We start from the raw sequence: 23,394 nt of genomic DNA, 5'->3' as shown, positions 1-23,394 counted from the left end.
TATTTATTCATATTTTGTATTACAAATGTAAATTATTTCCTTTTGGATCATTGTGAATTCATAAACTTTTATACATTCAGGTAGTTCTAATTAACCATCATAATAAAAATATATTTATATAGAAATTGTTTAAACTTGTCCTTAGAGTCCTTGCAAGTAAACTGCTTTATCTTTTTTAAAAAATTATTTTAATTTAATTTTGTTTTAGAGAGTGTGAGAGGGCACAAGTGGGGGAGAGGGCTAACAGGAGAGAGAGAGAGAGAGAGAGAGAGAGAGAGAATATCCCAAGCAGGCTCCATGCTGAGCATGGCTCCCAACATGGGGCTTGATCCCATGACCCTGGGATCATGACCTGAGCTGATACCAAGAGATGGACGCCCAACTGACTGAGCCACCCAGGTGTCCCAAATTCTTTACTTGTTAATAGAGTTTTTCTGTGATAAAGATTGTGTCTTTTCCACAGGAGTTCACACTTCCTCTTTCTTTGCCATAACAACCGTGCTTTGTCTTATGTAGGAAAATCTTGGAGATTAAGCGAGCTCTATTATCTCTTTCCCAACTCCAAAGCAAAGGTTAATACAGCATTTGCTCATTTTCATGTCGTCTTTTCATGATCTTAACTATATGGTGGACACAGCTTTTCATTTGGCTCAGGAAACTTTCTAAAACAGACTATCTCTCATGTGTTTGAAATCATGTTTGTTTTCTGGAAGCACAGAATATGCCAGGTGCACTTTATGTTTTCCTGCCCTAGGTGGGATTTATATATCTTCTAAGACTCCTAGGTCTCTTTATTTTTGAGAGAGAGAGACAGAGTGTGAATGGGGCAGGGGCAGAGAGAGAGGGAGGCACAGAATCTGAAGCAGGTTCCAGGCTCTGAGTTGTCAGCACAGAGACCGACAGGGGGCTCTAACTCACAAACAGGGAGATCATGACCTGAGCCGAAATCGGACACTTAACCCACTGAGCTACCCAGGTGTCCCACTAGACTCCTAGATAATTTTGATAAAGAACACATATTGGGACGCCTGGGTGTCTCGGTTGGTTAAGCGTCCAACTCCTGATCTCAGCTCAGGTCATGATCTCATGGTTCATGGATTTGAGCCCCATGTTGGGCTCTGCACTGACAGCACAGAGCATGCTTGGGATTCTCTCTCTCCCTCTCTCTCTGCCCCTACCCTGATCACACACATGTGTGCTCTCTCTCTCTCTCTTTCAAAATAAGTAAACAAACTTTTAAAAAAAGAACACATATTACTTTCGACAAAGATCTAGTTTCTAGGGTTGCTCGTGAGAATTTGTGGGTAGGTAATGTTGTTGCTCTGGGAATACTTTTGGTTATGACAGTGTTGAAAAATGTGTTGTCAAATTTATAATTTTACTTCCTTCACTCCCAACTTAACATAGCAAAGTAGTCTTTCATTCAAGATCACTAAATATATATGTATATGTATATGTGTATGTGTATGTGTATGTATATGTATATGTACATATACTTAAAGTAATATTGTAGCTTAAGGAAGAATGCAGGTGGATGGCCATATTTTGGAAGCTAGAATTTAAGAAAGATCTCTAAGTTGCTAGATACTTGTTTTTGTGATCTCAGGCTGCTGTAACAAAATACCATAGATTGGTGGCTTAAACGACAGACATTTATTTTGGACAGTTCTAGAGGCTGGAACATTTGAGATCATGATGCTGCAGCATGGGTGGGAGGGGACTTAAGCATTCAGTCCATGACAGTACTGTAAATGAAGCCAGGGACCCTGATAGTGTCTCTGTCACAGAGTGTTACATTTCCTTTTCCTTTGCCTTAACAAGCTTATTTTCTGTCATCTAGGTAGATTCGGGGAATTAATCAACAGCTCCACCATTCCTTCCTTAACTTCAAAACAAAAGTTCCGGGGCGCCTGGGTGGCGCAGTCGGTTAAGCGTCCGACTTCAGCCAGGTCACGAACTCGCGGTCCGTGAGTTCGAGCCCCGCGTCAGGCTCTGGGCTGATGGCTCGGAGCCTGGAGCCTGTTTCCGATTCTGTGTCTCCCTCTCTCTCTGCCCCTCCCCCGTTCATGCTCTGTCTCTCTCTGTCCCAAAAATAAATTAAAAAAAAAAAAAAAAAAAAACGTTGAAAAAAAAAAAAAAAAAAACAAAAAAAACAAAAGTTCCTGTGTCTTTACACACAGCACACATGCACTGTGTACATTAGAAGCTTTAACTCATTGCACACATTGTCTTTTGCCATCCTGTACACAACTAACTGAGCTCAGAGAACGTCTTAGGGGAGAATCTGCCTCAAACATGTAACTGCCTTTGAAAAAGAAAAAAAGATGAGGGAACGTTTATTAAATTTTTATAAGACATAATAATGATTCTTTCTGGGGCATTACTAAACATTTTGTGTGAATGAATAAAAACAAATTGAGTAATTTCATGTGACACGCTGATAGTGATCTCAACATACTTCTGGAAATTTCTACTGACTGTTTTTGGGTGTTGCTTTCCCAATTTCCTTTTGTCTTTGCTCTGTGTCCCAGAGTGAATCAAAGGAAGCCCGTCTTTGAAAAGACTTCTTTTGACTTATTTTTTATACAGGGAGCTTTCTGATCTTATTTGGAATAAGTAAGATTAATGTTCACTCTCAAGTATTTCTGAGGGTATACTCCCTTACTCACAGGACAACACCCTTGTGGAAAAATACAAGAGGTTTCTGGTTCTCCCAACCACTGGACAACAAGAGAGTTAATACACAATGAGCCGAGAACCTCAAAATAAACGTGAGTACATTCTCTCCTTTCAATTTGAAAGAGACAAATGTGATTATGACTAAGATTTTTTTTTAAGTTTATTTATTTTGAGAGAGAGATAGAGAGCAAGTGAGGGAGGGGCAGAGAGTGGGGAGAGAGAGGGAATCCCAAGCAGGCTCTGTGCTGTTAGCACAGAGCCCAATGAGGGACTCAAACTCATGAACCATGAGATCGTGACCTGAGCCGAGATCAGGAATTGGACATTTAACCCACTGAGCCACCCAGGCACCCCATAATTAGGACTAGGATTTAAAAATACAAATTAACAAAATTATAGTTATGAAATTGAAGATGAGGAGGAGGAGGAGATTAAAGGAAATGACAATGACTTTGGTGAAGAGGAAGGTCATAGATAGATTCGATTATGTTGGGAAGGGAAGCTTCTTTATGAAATGCAAACTGGGCCAAAAGAGGAGGTAAAGTATACAAAAGAAAAATAAGATGGGAAGAAAGAGAGCAATTCGGGAAGATTCTTTTAAAGGCAAGAGGAAGAAGGAAGATCTACAAAACACGATGACCAAGGCTCACAGTTTACCTGGGGGCTCTGCCGTTATCCCCTTTTATGCTGCACTTAAGTGTCACAATGTATTTGCTTTACAAGAATATTGAGTAATATTTTTGAGAAAGAGAACAAATGCAGAAATACATAATTTAAAAATTAATGTTTTGCTTCACCTCATCAACCCAAGCATGGCAAACTTCGATGGGAGCACAGAATACACTGGTCTTGAAATTTTTTATGTAACAACACATCTTGAAGACTTTTTCCGTTGATACTTACTGATGTATATGATTATTTTAATCACTGTGCAGAATTCCATCATAGAGACTTGCCATAATTTAGAATCTGCACTAATACACAAGCAAGTGTTGGTTTCTGGTTCTGGTACTGCAATGAATATCCTTTCCTGTAAATAAGTTCAGTTATTTTCATATGACAGATCTCTAGGATTGAGATTGTCGCGGCAAATGTAATGCATTTGAAAACTGATAAAGGCTGCTAACTTGGTCTGTCTGAAGGCTTTCTAATTTATATTTCGGCAGTTGCATTCATTTCCTCACCAAGAGAGTTAATTTTCCCCCCAACCCTACCAACACTGCATTTTTTTTTTGTTTTCCTCTAAAACTCTCATTTGTGAAAAAGTATATCATTATATTGTACTTTACATTTCTTTGAACATCCTTTTTTTGTTTAATGGCCATTTATAATTTCAGAAAATTAAGTTTTCAGCAAATATCCGGATCCGGTTTTTGCTTAGTTTTTGAATTGACTTTTGAAATTCTCTACACAGCGTAGACAATAATATTGTGACAAAATTTTCTTTCATATGGTGCTTGTGTCTTAACATTATTCATGTTATATAGATGTTTAAACTTTAATGGACATAATTGACATTATCAATTTTTTATTATTTGGGGGTTTTGTGTCTTGCTTATAAAAAGCCCTTCCTATTCAAAAAAAAAAGTTTATATTTTTATGCATGTATGTGTGTATCAGTAAGCTCTAAAACTGACTTATTCAGGAGGAAATCTTTAAGCTCTCTGCTAGATCTAAAATATTTTGGATGATCTCATGTTTAGCTTGCTCCTCAGTAGAGTATTTTCCTTAGTTCTTAGTTCTTGTGGCTGAGAAGACAATCTATTTATCTTTCTTTTTGTCCCTGTAGAAGAAGGCCAGCCTTCCCACCTGATCCCTTGGGCCATTGCTATTTTTTTCATCTCACTCCTCAGTGCTTGTTTTATTGCAAATTGTTTGGGTAAGTTATTACCAAAAGTGGAACTCTTTGTGAATTATTTTCTCAACTAAACTTCATAAAGTTGCTCTAAGCCTTTTGTTATCTTGATTTGCCTCCAACATTTCAATTCATAATGTTTTTCAAGGTCTTGAATTTAAAATCCAGAGCTCTGCACTTAACCTTCTATTCGTGATGGTGCTGTCTTGTGTAAGGGAACAAAATATGGAAGTTAGAGTCCCTTTTCTATACATATGAAGGGTGGTGACTATGGTAAATCATACCCCATTTTTACTGAGATTACTAAGGGCTGCATGTTATCAGTAAAGAGTAACCAGCAAAAACCCAACTTTCTGATGGACTGCAGTCTGGCTTTTTTTTTTTTTTTTTTAATTTTTTTGATGTCTATTTATTTATGAGAGAGAGAGGGCATGAACAAAGGAGGGGCAGAGAGTTGGAGACGCAGAATCCAAAGCAGGCTCCAGGCTCCGAGCTGTCAGCACGGAGCCCAATGTGGGGCTCGAACTCATGAACCGTGAGATCATGACCTGAGCTGAAGTCTGGCGCTTAACCGACTGAGCCACCCAGGTGCCTCTTTGAAACGAAGAACAATGAAAGATTTGTTCTTTCTAATACCAAGACCATGTGTAAAGTTATTATAGTTACACTAATATAGCATAGGTGCAAGTATGGATGAATAGACCAGAGGAAAGATAAAGAGAGCTTAGTTACAGATCCTGCCTATATGAATCTCTATATAAAACAGAAAGGGATATTGCCATTATAGGGAAAGGACAGATTTGTTCAGTTAATGTGCTAGAGGACCATTGATCATCCTTATTCAAAAAACGAAATCAGTCTCCTGTTTTATACCATGTACAAAACCAATGCAAGGGAGATTATTGGCCAAAATGTGAAAAGCAAATCGATAATCCTTTTTAGAAGATACATGGAGAATATGTTCATATCCTCAAGGCCGGGAATAATTTCTTTTTTTTTTTTTTTTTAATTTTTCTTAACGTTTATTTATTTTTGAGACAGAGAGAGACAGAGCATGAATGGGGGAGGGTCAGAGAGAGAGGGAGACACAGAATCTGAAGCAGCCCCGGGCTCTGAGCTGTCAGCACAGAGCCCGACACGGGGCTCGAACTCACAGACTGTGAGATCATGACCCGAGCTGAAGTCGGACGCTCAACCGACTCAGCCACCCAGGCGCTGCAAGGCCGGAAATAATTTCTTGAACAAGTCATAAAGTGTGCTAGCCAGTGAAGAAACTGTTGACCAATTAGACTATATTAAAGTAAAAATTACTCTACAATAAAAACACCAAGAAATAAAACAGCCATTGCAGACGGTGTTTTTAATGTATAAGAAAAATGGATAAAAAAATTTAGTGGACAGTATATATAAACAATCCTTTCGACCCAATAGGAAAAAATACTGACAATACAGCAGAAAAATAGGCAAAATTTCGAATAGCCGTTATAGAAAAGAAAGCCTGAAATGTCTAATGAACACATAAAAAAGGTCAAGTTTTGGGGGAAATGCAAATTCAACTCACAGTGAGGTACCTTTGCAAATATGCCAGGATGGCAACAATGGAAAGGTCTGGCACTATTGACTATTGATGGTGTGGAGGGACTGGACCTGCAAAGAATTGCTATCAGTGGGAGCATAGAACAGTACAACCACTTTGGAAAAGTTTGCCACTATCATAGTTGGCAATATGCATATCCTGTTACCAGCAATTCCGCTCCTAGGCGTGTAGCATCCTACAGAAAGACATGCTTATGTGCTCTAGGATGCACGGTCAAAAACTCTCCAAGTGGTACGTACAGTTCACAGGAGTCAACACGGGAAGCGATGCAAATATTTACCAGAAGACGAATATCTAAATACATTTTAGTGCATTAAGACAACAGATCACTTTATAGCAGTCAAAATTAATCGATTATAGTTGCGTGTAGCAATATGGACAAATTTCAGAAGTTAACACTGAGCGAATGGCCGAAGGAAAAGAAGGCATATTTTAGAATTTGATTTATGTAAAGCTCAAAAGCAGACAAATCTAATCTGTATGGTTTAGGGATATGTCATTAAGGGGTACGATTGTGAGGCAAAGCACAAGGCGATTACTTTAAAAGTGGCATAGTTACCTTTAAGAGACTGAAAGTGGGTTGTATGTGGGATGTGACTCATAAATCTTAGCAGGACGATCCCTGTGTTTACTAAATATCTCCGTCCTAACACAGGTTGTGAGAAAAAACAGAGGCTTGCAGGACTACTGCCATAAAGCACAGAATGGATAATGTGCTAATAAAAAAAATAATTTTAGGGGCGCCTGGGTGGCTCAGTCGGTTAAGCGTCCGACTTCGGCTCAGGTCATGATCTCACGGTCCGTGAGTTCGAGCCCCGCGTTGGGCTCTGTGCCAACAGCTCAGAGCCTGGAGCCTGCTTCGGATTCTGTGTCTCCCTCTCTCTCTGACCCTCCCCCGTTCATGCTCTGTCTCTCTCTGTCTCAAAAATAGATAAACATTAAATAAAAATTAAAAAAAAATTTTTTTTGCAACTCCTTTCAACCAGTTCACCCAGAGCTGGAACAAAGGAGCTGCCTAGTAAGAAAAGGGATAGTTACCTTAACTCTTAGGGGAAAAGAAAGGTCAGAGTGACCAGCCCCATTTCCCTACTTCAGTGGTTTTACAGGAAAAGAAAACTAACTTGTTTTTCCCCTTGACAGTGACTCATTACAGCTTTCTACACTGCAGGAGACGCATGGGAATGTTCAAGTTACCAGAGTATTACACGAAGATAACATGCACCAAAGAGGAATCAAAACTGAAAGGTACAGATAGCAAAGGGCATAGGAGAATTTCTGTCTTACTTCCATTTCTATTCAGGTTCATAATCTGATTTAATTTTTTTTAAATGTTTATTTTATAAATAAAGGGGAGGGGCGCCTGGGTGGCTCAGTCTGTTGAGCGGCCGACTTCGGCTCAGGTCACGATCTCACGGTCCGTGGGTTCGAGCCCCGTGTCAGGCTCTGTGCTGACAGCTCAGAGCCTGGAGCCTGCTTCCAGTTCTATGTCTCCCTCTCTCTCTGCCCCTCCCCCATTCTTGCTCTGTCTCTCTCTGTCTCAAAAATAAATAAACATTTAAAAAAATTTTTTATAAATAAAGGGGAGAAGGGAGGAGGAGCAGACAGAGACAGAGACACAGAATCTGAAGCAGGCTCCAGGCTCTGAGCTGTCAGCACAGAGCCCGATGTGGGGCTTGAACTCACAGGTGGTGAGATTATGACCTGAGCTGAAGTCAGACGCTCATCCGACTGAGCCACCCCGGCGCCCCTCATAATCGGATTTAAAGGAATCAGTAGTAAACCAGGAGAGATTAAAAAACATGAGCATCTGGTGCAAGAATGAACATCAATAAATAGAAACAGATTTCTCACGACTGTAGTCAGTTGAATAACTGAAGAATATAACAATACATTTAGGGTCCATTTTTGGCATCCAAAACATAACATTAAGTTAATTCCATTTTCTTTTGATTCAGACATATCTTAAGGACTGTTTCCTTCTAGAATATACAGCTTTGCTGAAGGGACTTTATCTCTTTTATCATTCTAGAATTTGTAAAATCTCATCTGGGAAAATGGGGAAATGCTTGACAGTTCTAGTAGGTTCTCCTCTCCCTTTACATATAATTTCCTACAAAAGGCTTTATTCTAGAAGATACATGTAGGGACATGGAAAAATGATGATGTCTTCTAAGAGAATATCTTCTAATTTTCTCACAGTCACGATGTGATTCAGACAGTTTTGTTTAGAGAATATTTAGAATGTAGTTTTCAGGATTTTTTATTAAAAGGGGAATAGGATGATTTTGGTAATCATGGTATTATTTCACAAAATGTGAACTGCATAGTTAGCAGAAAAGTTATGCAATCTGTTACAGACGATAGGCTCCTTGTAAGTAATTTTCATGTCAATTTCCTCACGAGGAAGCACCTGGAATTGCTGTCCTACTGGTTGGAGATCCTTCCAGGACAATTGCTATTTACCTCTGAATGACAACAAGACATGGGCAAAGAGCGAGAGGAACTGCACGGACATGGGGGCTCATCTGGTCACCATCACCTCAGAAGCTGAGCAGGTATGTTGGGAGGCTCACATCAGTCTCTCTGCTGGTTTGAATCTCTTGGCATAGACAGGAATTTCTTTGCTCTGTCTCTGTGCCTTTGCTTTATCTGTTTCCTCTTTCTTCCTTATTTTTCTTCATTTGGCCAACTTCTGTTCTCTCCAGATTTGATTCATATATTATTTCCTCCAGAAAGTGACCCTGACCATCTTCCCTACTCCATCCTCCCTGTTCCCGTTTGGAGATACTTCCGTGGTACTTTGTGTATTGCATGATCATGGCTCTTGCTTCACTAGTGTTAACTGGGAGGTTACCTGTTCACTGCCCCATCTCTTCCAGTGACTCTGACTTTGTAGAGGGCTGGGGACATGCTTTCCTCACCTCTGCATCTCCAAAGTCTTGTGCAGTGTTAGGCGCACTGGATAGGACCTGATACATGTTTGGTGAGTAAGTGAATACGTGAATGGTTAATCATGACTGAGTAAGTGAATACGTGAATGGTTAATCATGACTGAGATAGCTTCTCAGGATAAAGCATAGGAAAAATAATTTAGCTGTCTGTTTGTAATTCTAAATAAAAAACAATTCTTAAGTTTTATTCAGTTTTTTTTTTAAAAAACCAATTTATTTCGTCATATAATATACTTCCAGAGATGTACCGTAACTCCTAATCTACTCTTTTCTTTGTGAAGGGGGTTTCCTGGAGAATTCTGTTCCAATGGCTTTGCAATTTACAGGTTCATTGACTCTTTGAATACAATGGAACTTAATTTAATATGCAAGCCATTGAAGAGACAATTTTATTTTTTTTATTTTTATTTTTTCAATATATGAAATTTATTGTCAAATTGGTTTCCATACAACACTCAGTGCTCATCCCAAAAGGTGCCCTCCTCAATACCCATCATCCACCCTCCCCTCCCTCCCACCCCCCATCAACCCTCAGTTTGTTCTCAGTTTTTAAGAGGAAGAGACAATTTTAAAAACAAAAGTTAAAAAAAATCCGATCCTAAGCATTGTGCTAAGTGATTTGCAAGTATGATCTCACTTACTCTTCACAGTAATTCTTTGAAGTCATCCACTTTTGGAGATGAGAAATCTTGAGTTTGGAGGGGTATAAGCACTTATGACATTACACGATATATGGCAGAGGCAGGATTGAAAGGAGATCTGTCCGATGACAGTGCTTCTGTGCTTAGCTAGTAGTAATCCATCTGACCTTTTCCCACGTTTCCTAACATAACAGCTACTAAATGACAAATGCAAATATACTTACAAAAGTTTACCTTTTTATGCAGAACTTTATCATTCAACTTTTGGATAGACGGTTTTCATATTTCCTGGGACTTACAGATGAGGACCATGAAGGCCAGTGGTCCTGGGTGGACAAGACACCATTTGACCCACATATTGTGTAAGTATATTGACTGGGGTGAAAACTTTCTAGGCAAAGACAAGAAGATAGCAAGGAGAATTCATTTGCCTCGAGGCATACTGATATAGAAATGCCTGCTCAGAGAGGACCGTTATGTATTGAGCAACTTCTCTACTAATAAATGACTATATTTCTATTAGAGAGTGCAGCTCTAAATTTTTCACTGGAGGCGTTTTCTCTACATGTCTCCTGATCTACACACACACACACACCCACACAAATACAAATATAAAGATATACATATATATTTTTTCATTTTAGATTCTGGCATGAGGGTGAACCCAACAACTATAAGCAGAATGAAAATTGTGTTATCCTTGTTAATGTCCAAGACAAATGGGCCTGGAATGACTTTCCTTGTAACTTTGAGAGAAGAAGAATTTGCAAGTTACCTGGAACAACATTCAACTAGAAACCTCCAAAGGAGTCCTTATGATGGCAACAGAAAAGGGGAACCAATTAGACCAGGGCAGAATGTACCTGCACCATTGGAGCAGAGAAAACATGCTGAGAAAATAGAACATTTTTCAGTTACGATGGCCTTACTTTTGTTTTAGTCATTCAAGACAATGTACTTTTGTGTGGTTTGGTGGCCGGAATCATCTTTTCTGTGAGAATCCATTTTCATGAACTTTGCTTTCTTGATAGTGTATCAAAGTATTTCCTTTTCGATTGGTGTGCATTGATTATATGTCCAACAGAATGGCTCAAATGAGGTGATCTCTTGGTCATTGTTCTTCTCTGCTCAAATTCTTAGCTCTGAAAATTCAAAGGCAGGGTATTCCAACTGATAGAGGCATGCCACTTTTTTTTTAAATATGACAAACCCTTTGAAGTTTTTAAACAACATTCTTATTGTTCAATGTCTCGTTCCCAGACTTTTTAATAGTATCAGTCATTAGATTGACATTCCATGAGCAAAATATTTTCTGAACAGGAGTGTAGGAGTTCTGAATTGTAGTATTGCCAAGATGGAAAAAAAAAGAAAGTCTATCTACCTTTAAAAACATTTTCTTCTTACTCTACCTTAAATGTCTTCCCAAAGCAGGGAGTCCCAAGCTGACTTAGTTTCTTTTCAAGCGGATAAATCCCTCATAGGCCACCTTAACCAAACTGCCTTCAACTCTGTAGCTGAAGAAACTGAACCCACGGGAAGGCAAAGAGCTCACCTGGAACATTGCTAGTTCATGAAGAGAAACAGGACTGTGGCCCAGAACTACTTTTCATGAGCGGCAAACTGTGTTGCCTTCGGGATTACAGGAAAGTTACTAGGGTGACTTGGCCTCTTGACTAATGGATGAAAGTTCTAGCATTGTATTCGTGTTTCTACATTTTTAATTTGAGTCAGGAAAAAATAATCATATTTTCAGCCCATTTATGTTAGCATGTCTTTTTAGAGCTATAAAGCTAGAGTTCAAACTAGAAGGGAAGTCCTTGTCTTAACAACATGACATGACGCTTTTGTGATATCACTAGTGTTAACTGTGGAGCAGTGCTATCCAAAATATGGTGGTCTTTCTTAAAATTCTCAGTTTGCTGATGTTTCCTGAATCGAAGCTAAACAATTCCAAGCAGTGGCTTTTTTTTGAAGTTGATTTTATTTTGAGAGAGAGAGAGAGAGAAAGAGTGAGCATGAGCAGGGGAGGGGCAGAGAGGGAGGGAGAGAGAGAGAGAGAATCCCAAGTGGGGTCTGTTCTCTCGGCACGGAGCCCCACATGGGGCTCCATCTCACAAACGCGAGATCATGACCTGAGCCAAAGTCAAGAGTCAGATGCTCAACCACTCAACTGACTCGGCCATCCAGGCCAAGCAACGGCTTTTTAACCTGACTGCCTTAAAGCTATTTTTGAAAACAGCATTTATTTTGTAAATTACTTAGTGATTTTCTGTGTTAGGAAGATTAGTGTTTGATTGATTGATTGTGTGTGTGTGTGTGTATGTGTGTGTCTGCATTTAAAGCTGATACTTTTAACTGAAGGAGTGCTAATGATTTTAATTGCTCGCCATTCACTAGTTACATAGCACAAAATCTACAAAACTTGTGGAAATAATTTTATGTATATGCTAAAAGGCTTTGTGTAGTTAACATCATCCACTTTCTCTACCGTATATAGGTAGAGATTCAGTTGCCAATAAAATGTGATCTCTATGTGATTTTATACATCTGTGTCGGCATCTATATCCTTAATCTCTTTTCTCGCAGTCTGATCATTTTTCATTACCTCCGTGGTGACCACCACAGACCATCGTTCTTACCCGGATTATTGCAATGGCCTTCTGACTGGTCTCCCTATTTCCATCCTCGGGCCCTTTCAATCTACTCCTAACTCTCCATGGCACTCGTATTCCTCATAATTTCTTTAAGACACCTGATAGTAATTTCATAAAAATAAATGCAAATTTTTTAGGGCATTGTGGTAGTCTTAGAAATTTGAAACACTTAAAAAATTTAAATATTTATTTTGTGTTTGCTGTATATGTGTGTGTGTGTGTTTGCCACACACACACACACACACACACACATCTCAAACAGTAAAAATGTAAATAAAAGTATCAGTTAGATCTTCCACCCTGAACTTCAGTCCCTTAAATGCCTCTTCAGAGTAGATATGATTATGTTTCTTATATGTATTTCCATGTATGTTTATATGTGTTATATAAATATATATACATATATAACCTACTGTTTTTATACTAATAGCAACATTATCTACATTGCCTTAAACATCTTACAATTTTTTCCCCACAAATCTAAGGTGTTTTTGTTTGTTCGTCTGTTTTCATCATGACAAGTGTATTCTTTGATCCCCATCACCTATTTCCTCCTTTTCCCCACCCACCACCCCTCTGGTAACCATCAGTTTGTTCTCTATAGTTAGAGTCTGTTTCTTGGTTTGTCTCTCTCTCTTTTTTCCTTTGTTCCTTTGTTTTGTTTCTTAAATTCCACCTATGAGTGAGATCATGTGGTATTCGTCTTTCTCTGTCTTATTTCGCTTGGCAATATACTCTGTAGCTCCATCCATGTTGCAAATGGCAAGATTTCATTGTTTTTTTTTTATGATGGAATAATATTCTGTTGTGTATACACAGCTTCTTTAAGCTTCCGTAATTTGGCTATTGTAGATAATGCTGCTATATACATTGGGTGCATTTATTCCTTTGAATTAGTATTTTTCCACCCTTGGAGTAAATACCTCAGTGCAATTACTGGATCAGAGGGTAGTTCTATTTTTAACTTTTTGAGGAACCTCCATATGTCTTCCACAGCGGCTGTACCAGTTTCCATTTCCCCTAATGAATACAGGAGGGTTCCTTTTTCTCCACATCCTCCCCAACACTTGTTTCTTGTGTTTTTTTATTTTAGCCATTCTGACAGGTATGAGGTGGTATCTCATTGTGGTTTTGATTTGCATTTCCCTGATGCTCAGTGATGTTGAGCATCTTTTCATGTGTCTGTTAGCCATCTGGATGCCTTTGGAGAAACGTTTGTTCACGTCTTCTGCCCATTTTTATTTTATTTTATTTTCAATGTTTATTTATTTTGAGAGAGAGAGAGAGAGAGAGAGAGAGCAACATGAATAGAGTAGGGGCAGAGATAGAGGGAGACACAGAATCTGAAGCAGGCTTCAGGCTCCGAGCTGTCAGCACAGAGCCTGATGCAGGGCTCAATCCCACAAACCATGAGATCATGACCTGAGCCAAAGTCAGACGCTTATCCGACTGAGCCACCCAGGCGCCAATGGGCGCCATTTTTAAATTGATTATTTGGTTTTGGGGGGAAAATATCTTGCATTTTTTACTTAAAAATACAGTTTGGAAAATGATTTATACCTTGCCCCATATAAGTAAATAGTGTTTCATTATATTGGTATATCATAATCTGAGATAACTTTTGAGTGACAAAATATTTCCTTATATAATAAAAATCAACAAAACTACATATCGTCACATATATCTAAGAGGAATGAACACTTTAAGGAAAACTAATATAGATAAACCTTGGTTTGTGAGCGTAATTCATTCCAGAAACATGCTTGTAATCCAAAGCACTTGTATATCAAAGTGAATTTCCCCATAAGAAATCATGGAAACTCAGATGATTCATCCCACAACCCCAAAATATTCATATAAAAATGATTACAATACTGTAATATAATACAAAGTAACAAAGAAAATATAAAATATAAAGAAAAATAAACAAATTAACCTGCGCTTACCTTTGGAAACCTTTGTGGCTGGTGTGAGAGGGACAAGAGAAGGAAGGTTATTGTGTAGGGCGACTTTCACTATCATTAATGGAATCACTGCTATCTATTGGCTCAATGAAATCTTCTGCATCGGGGCCATTGTATACACTCGCACGGATGTTGACTTCGGTACAGTATTGATAAACTCTTGTCACATGCTGTATTTAATGTAATTGGCAATAAGGTAGCAGAGGAAAGGGTCTATATTGGCAGACAGCCTGACCTAGAATGAAGCAAAGCATTCCTAAGCTTACTCTTGTATAGAAAAGCAGAGGACTATCCATAGGTGCTTTGAAGTGACAAAAAATACACTAGTGCCAGGTGGGAGGGAGGGTAGGGTGGGTGATGGGTATTGAGGAGGGCACCTTTTGGGATGAGCACTGGGTGTTGTATGGAAACCAATTTGACAGTAAATTTCATATATTAAAAAAATAAATAAATAAACATTAAAAAAAAATAAACATCCAACTACAGCGTTTAAAAAAAAAAAAGAAAATTTCGGGAATAAGAAGACAAAATGGATCAAAATGATCACTAAATGATTATACTTTAATTAAATCATGAACTATGTTAAAACTTAAAAAATAAAAATAAAAAAATAAAAATGTCAAAAAAAAAAAAAATACACTAGTGCTAGCTGTGGGCCCCTCCCAACGTTCTGAAAAATCACTGATTTCTGCCAAACACCACAGTCTGAGACTGAGCATCTGAACATGGGAGATGATCACCCACAATCCCACACACACACAGAGAGAGAGAGAGAGAGAAGAACCATTGGCTCAGTTGTGATCATATGACATTCGGTGTCACATACTACTTGTGTTGCAAGACATTGCTCTTTGATCAAGTTAATATTTATCAGAAATGTTTGCTCGTCTTGCAGAACACTTGCAGAACAAGTTACTCGCAATCCAAGGTTTTACTACATATTATATTCACTTACCCAGTTGAATTTTCCCATGTAATGATTACACATTAATTTCAGTGTATGAATTTTGAGGGTCTCTGTGTGGTGCCGTGTGCAAGAAGTGTGGTTATTTAAGGTACCATGATATTTAAATATTCTTGAATAACCTTATCAGCATTGATTAAAATATTATGCACGTAGTGGATAGGCTTGAGATAGGAAGCTGTCAAGCTGAATGTTCTCTTAGAACAATTTAGCTATTGGACCCTGGCCCTAGCTGAGCAATAGCCACAAATCCAAGTGAGATTCAGTTATCCAGTGGAGCCATTTGCAACAGCGTGGATGGAAGTAGAGTGTATTATGCTAAGGGGAATAAGTCAGTCAAAGACAAATATATGATTTCACTCATGTGTGACATTTAAGAAACAAAGCAGATGACCATAGGCGAAGGGAAGCAAAAATGACAGAAAAACAGAGGAGTCAAACCGTAAGAGACTCTTAAATACAGAGAACAAACTGGGGGTTGCTGGCGGGGTATTGGGGGTGGATGGGCTAAGTGGGTGATGGGCATTAAGGAGGACACTTGTTGGGATGAGCACTGGATATTATATGTAAGTGATGAATCATTAAATTCTATTCTTGAAATCATTATTACACTATATGGTAACTAACTTGGATTTAAATAAAAAAAAAGAAATCTTCTATATCTATATTGAGTTTTATTCCTAGTAGAGCTATTTTTCTCAGGATGTTAATGAAATTATAAATCCTTTGGCATTCTGAAATGTTTTGCTATCCTATAGGAAAATATAAAGGCGTTTCTGCTTCATTGCAAATTTATGATCTATTTTATAAAAGTCGTTAGTATATTTCTTGGACTGTTCACATATATCCACTTAATAATATAGCACTGGATAGCTTCTACAGAGGTGAATCCAATGAGGTAGGTTTTAAAGTCAACAGTTTGTCTATATCTTAAAAATAAATTGGTTCATTGAGTTGATCTCTGTGACAACTACTTGGCTCTAAGTTTTGTCAGCGTTGGGCCAGCTCTTGGGTTAATGATAACTAGCTAATGTAATGGATTAGTTAATGGGATTCTTAGTCCCCCTTATCTGACTTATGGATATATGGCTTTGTTATTTGGAATTACAATTAAGCCTCTGATATAATTGAACTTTGACATACAAAATAAACACAAAATGTAAAAGAAAAGAAAAGAAAAATAAAATCCTCTTCTTTGCTGGGCTCTGTACTTGCTGTATGTCTCTATATGTTCATATAAATATTCACAAACAAAGCAGGAGTATTCTTTACTTTTCCCAGCATTTGTTAGAGAATTGCTTGGTAAATTGGGAGAAGTCCTGAGACTAATATAGAGAAAAATGCATGTCAATCAGGATCATAAATTATATCATTCAAAACTACTTATTTTATTTAAAATCTTTTTTAAAAAATTTTTCTTTCATGTTTATTTATTTTTGAGAGACAGAGACAGAGTGCGAGCAGGGGAGGGACAGAGAGAGAAGGAGACACAGAATTCGAAGCAGGCTCCAGGCTCTGAGCTGTCAGCACAGAACCTGATGCGGGGCTCGAACTCACGAACTTCGAGATCATGACCTGAGCCGAAGTCAGACGCTTAACCGACTGAGCCACCCAGGCGCCCCAAAACTACTTAGTTTATTTATATCAAAAGCGACAAGTCCTTATGAAGTCCCTAGGTAGTCCTTATAAAGTGCAGTGCACAGTTTTCTCCTGTTGGTGTTGTGTTCATGCTCTTGTGCCTCTGTATTTATGCATTTCAGTTGTGCTTTCTGTTCTCAGAAGATTTTTTTGTTATTCAAGGCACTTATTTCAGGCATTTCACAAATCCGAAACACATTGAAGAAACAGGGCACGTCATTCCAATTTTTCCTCGGATTTGAAGAGTCTCGTATGGTAGCACAGTCCTCCACTGTAACTATATTATTGGGCTCCCCTTCGTCCCAGAAGCTGGAAGAGAGCAAGTGCAGAAGATTTTAAATCCCAGCTACAGGAGGCCAAGTGACCTCATGTGCTAGACCAGTTGCATTTGTGTTGTGCTCCCTCGCAACAATTTTGTTGCGCATTATAACCTCCATTAGGCATTATAGTTAGGCATTATAACCTCCATTTTATTGAAGAAAAGGAATCCCGGAAAAACCAAACCACTTGTCTTAAGTCTTAGAGTTTGCGAGTGGCGAAGCCCAGCTGGATATTCCTGACTTTCTGGTCTGTCAAGCTTCCTCAGCTGTAGACCCATAATGAGAAGTTACGGGAAGCACTGATGCTCATGAATTTGTTTCCTTCACGCTTCTGTCTCATCTTACGTTTAGTTCCCTTTATTCTGCACCGAGTTTGAATTAACGTAGGTGCATACTTTAGTGGTGTTACGGTGCTGTAGAGAAGCAACTTTCTAGAGTCTCAGTGCATGGCAGCTGTACTCTTAGAACTGAGCCTTTGGTTTCCTCAAATGCTAAATGAAGATTAATAATATCGATGTATCTCAGAAGGGTGCAATTTAGGTAAAATGAAATAATTAATGAGATCAAACCCATGAAAACTCCAATGTGCTGTGCTCTAAGGGTGTAAGGTCACTATCAAAGGGAAAAGAGACCTTATCAAGGGAGTCCCCACTTTCACTCCATAAATCTCCTTTCTCAAATCACTACCCTCAAATCATTTACTAGTTTGGGCACAAGACTCTGAATTTCACTCTTTGTCTCTGCTGCATTTCCGATGAATTAGTCTTCGATTCTGATTCCCTCCTCATGTTCATCTGTTATTTCCCCTTTATCCTTCCGATGGTCTCAGGAAGCCAGAGCACGAGATCCTCGTGCTTCCTTCGACTATCTTCTTGCACATAAAATCACCAAGGATTGACCTGAAAATATCTCATGGAATGGAAGGAGGTTCTGAGAACTCCCCTCAACAATGGTCTAACTTTGGGACTTGAGATAGTGTTAAAATTGTCCTGTAAGAAGGAAATTACCTCAGAGCTTCTGTGAAAGGTGTGCCATCTACCCATTGCCACTGACCCTCAATCACCTGGTCTGTCAGTCCAATATAAAACTCTCTCCTTTTCGGTTTCGCGTAGAAAAGAAATTCCTAGAGGAGCAACACGATAAAAACACAAAGTAGATCAGTCATTTCAATTTTGGACAAATGTTGAAGGTAATTGTTATTAAAAGAGGTAAAGTGGATTATAGGTGGCAGATAAATGGCTCTGAAATCGGAAGATCATGGAGGAGTATCTCCTGATTTTTTTTCTATTGTGGTAAAAACATACGGAACATAGAATTAAACCAACAAAAAGAGAATCTTTAACAGAGAAGGAGTTTCTTAATATCTCACTCAAAGCTGATCTACTGTTATTTGTAGCAAAAGCTACTTATATATCCAGCATGAAAGATTATTAATCACAGCTTAAAGATAACGGACATATCTTGGGCATATCTGACATAATCATCTGATGTGTTCATCAACACAATAGTCACTCTAAAATGAACTGTCAGCATCCCCCCCCCCTTTTTTTCCCTGTCTTAGTAAGAAAGGCATTGAACATGGAAATTCCCCTTTTTCCCCCCTCAGGCTCTTCTAGTGATGACAATAAATTAGAGTAGGTATCGACTTATAGAAATAGTAGGAACAGCATGCATTTTAATACATTCACTTAACAAATAGTAATTTTGGACCAAAGAGTGCATACACGTATGGAAAGAGGGATAGATCCTGGAAAGAATGTTACACTGACACTGGAGGTGACTGTGCTCCAACTACCTGCTCCTCCTGTGTGTTGATAACAACCAGATGTGCTCCCATGTTTGAGCAGTTTTTTACGCTTGATGCCCAGGACATGGTGTTAGTAGAAAATAAGTAGCAGCTAGATTGAAAATGGATCCAGCTCGACGGACAACAATTCTTGACTGAACCTAGGAGGAGAGACGTTTCCATGAGTGTCATGTATCAACTAAGTAAGGAAACAGAAAGCTTCATCTGGCCTCATGAAGTTCATCATTACCAGTCTTCTGACTGGTACCTTGGAGCCCCTTGTCCTTGCCCACTCCCCAACCTACTATCTAAGACTTTAGAGAATTCCTATGTCAGTAAACACAAATAGCAATTGTCTTGTCTTTTGAGACATAACCTTTATTTTCTAAATTAAAAAAAATTTTTTTAAACGTTTATTTATTTTTAAGAGACAGAACACGAGTGGGGAAGGGACAGGAAGAGAGGGAGACACAGGATCCGAAGCAGGCTCTAGGCTCTGTGCTGTTAGCACAGAGCCTGATGTAGGGCTCGAATCCATGAACCATAAGATCATGACCTGAGCCTAAGTCAGATGCTTAACTGACTGAGCCACCCAGGCACCCTGAGATATAATCCTTATTTTCTAAACTTGCCAGTAGATGCAGTCATACATACAATCTAACTCTGTTATGCTATTGATATAGAGCCTTATTAACTATTCTTAGAATGCCAAGGTGAGAGAAGGTTATGCATTTTATCTAAGCAACCATCTCTCATGTTGCCCAAGCAATATGCCCTCAACAAAGTCTCCAAACTGGTTGTGGAGATGGGCTAAACTTCTTAGAATTGTAGAATGTAAGTCTCTGAAGTTTATTAAAAAGAAATAGTCCAGTGTTTCTCAATTTAATGGTGAGGAAATTAAGTTCCAGAGGAGCGTCATGTAGCATTTTGCTAAGACTTAGAACAAAACTATATATATAAGAGTGTAGAGAGTATATTTCTGAGATATCTCCAAATTCCCTATTCTCTCTCTATTTTTTCTTCTTCATTCTCATTGGGAAGCAAGTGAGGAATGAAAAGAAAGTGCACTCCTGGAGATAATACCTTCCACTTCTAGATTTTCTGTTCAGACATACCTCAAATTTCTTCTAAAAGTTTGCTATAATGTCCCCAGGATTTCCTGTCCAATGCTAATCACGTTTTCAAAGTCCTAGACCTGTCTTATCAATTCCTCATCATTCTCTGGTAGTACAGGCAAGATTTTATATTTTGTTTTTGAGAAACAGGACATCATCCAACTACTTGTCCCAAAATCAATCTAGAAGCCAAAAAGTGTCAATATGTAAATGTTGATGTTCAAATTTGAGGACTATTATACCCGATCCATCTTTGTAGCAGGAGAAGTCCATTAAATCCTCATATGGCTGGAACTTTTTCTCATCACAGAGTTGAAAGCTATGATACGTCACTGTAAGGAAAGGGGCAGAGTGTATGTTCGTTATTCTTGATAAAAAATAAAGTTTATCATGTGTGTATTTGTAACAAAAGTACCAGCAATCATCATGATATCTTTTTTTAATTCTCTATTTGTCCTTCTACACGGAGAGGTACCGAGATTTACTTACCCAAAGAAAAAAGGATTCACATTTCATGGTTTTTGCTGCTTTATGAAGATGAATGTACTTTACTTCAGGTCCAAAGGCCCAGAGAAAACAAATATGCTTTCACTTTCTCTTATGCCCACCCTGCCTACCCTTGTTCCAAAACACAGTTTGTCATGTCTCTGGCTAGGTTCCCGTGGAGAAGTTTACACTCATGACAGAAGTACAAAGGCGAGGACTCAAGGCCACCAAGGAGATGAAAAATGTCTATCATGAAAAATATGTCAGAGGTCGCTGCAATTTGGTAACCGTTCTGTACTAGTTGGGGTTCTAGTTGAGGAATAACCTGGAGATAAACAGGGAAGAAAGTGGAACAGAAATACCCTTTGGGGGAGAAGAGAACCCACAGGCAAGAAGAAAGATTTTTCTCTTAATATTCACCAGGGAGATTAAACTTGACCTTTAGAACTCACCAACACATCTGGTGATAAAACAGACACTGAGCAGTAGAATGGAGACCCCAGCAACAGTCCATAAGAGCCTTTGGGAAGAGAAGTGTCCTTTCTCTGTAGAAAGCAATATGCAAACATGGTCAATCTTCCCAGGGCAAGGTACAAAAGAGATTCTTATTCAACCTTACTTATCTCCTCCCACTTGAGCTGTCTATATGGAGTAATTCTTAGACTTCAGCATGCCTCAGAATCATTTGGAGAGTTTGTTTAAACACCAATGATGGGGCCTCACTTCTAGAGTTAACAATTCATTAGAGCTGCTATGGAGCCAGCAAGTTCCTGGTCTGGGAACCAGCTTTTAGAACCACTAGAATAAGCCATTGCTGATCTTAAGACTCGTGAACTGAGACAGATGTGCTATTTTTCCTTCTTAAGTCTCTCAGGCTTTCCGTCTTCTTTTCCTATCTTTGTCTTTCCCTTTCTCTCTCTCACCCTCTCTGTTTTGTTTTTTTTAATCTCTCTCCTGCCCTCCTCTTTCTGGCGTCTCATTTCCCAAGCCCTTTGTAAACCAATTCATATAAAACTCGAGCAATGTTCTTATAGTTCCTCTCCCCCTCCCACCCGATAAATATTTTACAAACAGGGAAAGTGAGTTCCAGAGAAGGGAGGTGGCTTGCCCAATGCAACACAGTGAAAGGGTGGGAACAGCAGTCTGATTCAGTTCTCCCCCAAAACCCAGCCCAGCAACCCTCAGTACAACATAGCGTCTCCTAACCACTGCCTGTTTTCCCCCTTGCATTCTGTCTCTGTCTCCCTTCTTTTACTTTAGTGGAGACATTTCTAGTGTCCTATCCCCTCAGCATATTTATCACCGCTTCCCCCCAAAAAAAGATCTATGAAAGAAAGGGAGAGTTGCAAATTTTACCTGTGCCTTGTGATGTAGATGGTTGGGATGAATTCATTCTCTCTCTCTCTCTCTCCTTCTCTCATCAGTTTCTGAGTCCAGTACTATTTTGTTGCTAAGATCTAAGGAAAATGAATCCATTTCTGTTTTTTTTTTTTTTTTAAGGAAGTTCAGCCCGAAGGCATAATAATATTAATTTGTTCTGCGGCTTTGTGTTTCAGTCAGGGTTTCCTTTCTTGCATAAGGAGGACAAGGGAGTTTACCGGGCAACGAGTCTCCTCACTTAAGGAAACAACAAAGTGGGGAAATGATGATAGTGGTAAGTACCAACAGAAATGGGCTGACCGAGGGGAAACATCAGGGGCTTCAAAACACTGTTTTCTTTGGGTGGATAAAATCTCTCTGTTTGGGGCGCCCAGGGGGCTCAGTCGGTTAAGCATCCGACTCTTGATCTCAGCTCAGGGCTTGATCTCAGGGAGGTGAGTTCAAGCCCCTCATTGGGCTCTGTGCTGGATGTGATGCCTATTTAAAAAAAAAAAAAAAAAATCGCTACTTTCTTCCAGGCCTCCCCACTCATGCCTCAGTTTGTCTCTGACATTCACGGGCCCGCCTCTGCACTCCCAGTTTTACTTCTGAGCCTTACTGTCACACATTTGTCGGCGGGAAAGAGGACAAAACCAAATCTTTGCACTCGGCACACAGCTGGGCACATCGTAGAGGCATTTATAACTCCGTGTGAGTTTCTTTTCATAGTTCAGGTGGGTTTCTTCCTCATTTGCTTGCAACGCTGGAACATTCTGGCTTCATGTTGGGCTGAGTATGTCGCATTGTGGGTTTATAGCCCTTTTGTTAAAGCAATCTCCTACCTCTGCCCCAGTTGAACCCCCCCACGCCTTACATGATATGACTACTTTGCAATTCAGCTCCGTTCCTTGTTCCTTCCGTTACAACACAGCTTCTGCCACCTTCGAGACTCAGTGGGTAATCTCATTCTATTCTTCCTAATTCTTTGGGAGTTTTTGTTTTATAATGTGACCTATATAAGAGAAATGAATTTGAATGTCAGAAGAAGCAATGTCAATTAGACATTAAAATACAATGCCGCTTTCTCTGGAAGGTTAGTTACCTATAGTAATTTTCCACTCTATTCCTTAAAAATACTTTGGAACAAGATCCAGCTGACCTCTATTGATTAAAATTCACAGGTGTCAGGAGGCGTTAGTAACATATATATGACTTGGTAATTCCCACAACAATGACTCACACGCTTTTCACATGTTAGAAAATATCCTTGTTCTCAAAGGGACTTTTTGTTGTTTCAATGTATTGCTCAACTTCCTCTGCATCTTCCATTTTACAGTTATATAGATTTATTAAAGAATGTTTAAAAATTATACATGTCCATATTA

At 39.0% G+C, this 23,394-nt stretch overlaps 2 protein-coding genes across 3 annotated transcripts in view; one reads left to right on the top strand and one right to left on the bottom strand.

The window, feature by feature from the left end:
• Positions 1–22,890, top strand: part of CLEC4D (C-type lectin domain family 4 member D) — a 42,264-nt gene extending 19,374 nt beyond the window's left edge. The window contains exons 3-9 of one of the 2 annotated variants that reach the window (XM_042945717.1): positions 2,672–2,771; positions 4,469–4,558; positions 7,272–7,376; positions 8,535–8,686; positions 9,970–10,085; positions 22,207–22,304; positions 22,549–22,890. In XM_042945717.1, the coding sequence (XP_042801651.1) occupies positions 2,747–2,771; positions 4,469–4,558; positions 7,272–7,376; positions 8,535–8,686; positions 9,970–10,085; positions 22,207–22,304; positions 22,549–22,580 (618 nt within the window). In that variant the 5' untranslated portion in view covers positions 2,672–2,746 and the 3' untranslated portion in view covers positions 22,581–22,890. Of the gene's footprint in view, positions 1–2,671; positions 2,772–4,468; positions 4,559–7,271; positions 7,377–8,534; positions 8,687–9,969; positions 10,086–10,367; positions 11,747–22,206; positions 22,305–22,548 lie in introns of those variants that run through there. The other variant, XM_042945716.1, reaches the window with a different exon arrangement.
• Positions 16,872–22,107, bottom strand: CLEC4E (C-type lectin domain family 4 member E). Its single transcript, XM_042945715.1, has 6 exons — positions 22,007–22,107; positions 21,103–21,195; positions 20,407–20,496; positions 19,059–19,210; positions 18,271–18,386; positions 16,872–17,252 (listed from the first exon to the last, which is right to left on the bottom strand). The coding sequence occupies exons 1-6, from the start codon at positions 22,041–22,043 to the stop codon at positions 17,081–17,083; spliced, it is 660 nt and encodes a 219-aa protein (XP_042801649.1). The 5' UTR covers positions 22,044–22,107; the 3' UTR covers positions 16,872–17,080.
• Positions 22,891–23,394: the final 504 nt, after the last annotated feature.

This window comes from Panthera leo, chromosome B4 (genome assembly GCF_018350215.1).
Source record: "Panthera leo isolate Ple1 chromosome B4, P.leo_Ple1_pat1.1, whole genome shotgun sequence".
NCBI lineage: Eukaryota > Metazoa > Chordata > Mammalia > Carnivora > Felidae > Panthera > Panthera leo.
This window is presented reverse-complemented; position numbering and strand designations above follow the sequence as displayed.

Excerpts from the sequence above, each read along its gene's own strand:
- CLEC4E (XM_042945715.1), bottom strand. The coding sequence starts at position 22,043 with ATGAATTCATCCCAACCATCTACATCACAAGGCACAG. Across the intron at positions 19,211-20,406 it reads CTGCTACAAAGATGGATCGG|GTTCAGTCAAGAATTGTTGT; the intron begins GTATAATAGTCC and ends CTCTCCTCCTAG. Across the intron at positions 17,253-18,270 it reads CCTTTCACAGAAGCTCTGAG|CTTCTGGGACGAAGGGGAGC; the intron begins GTAATTTCCTTC and ends GCTCTCTTCCAG.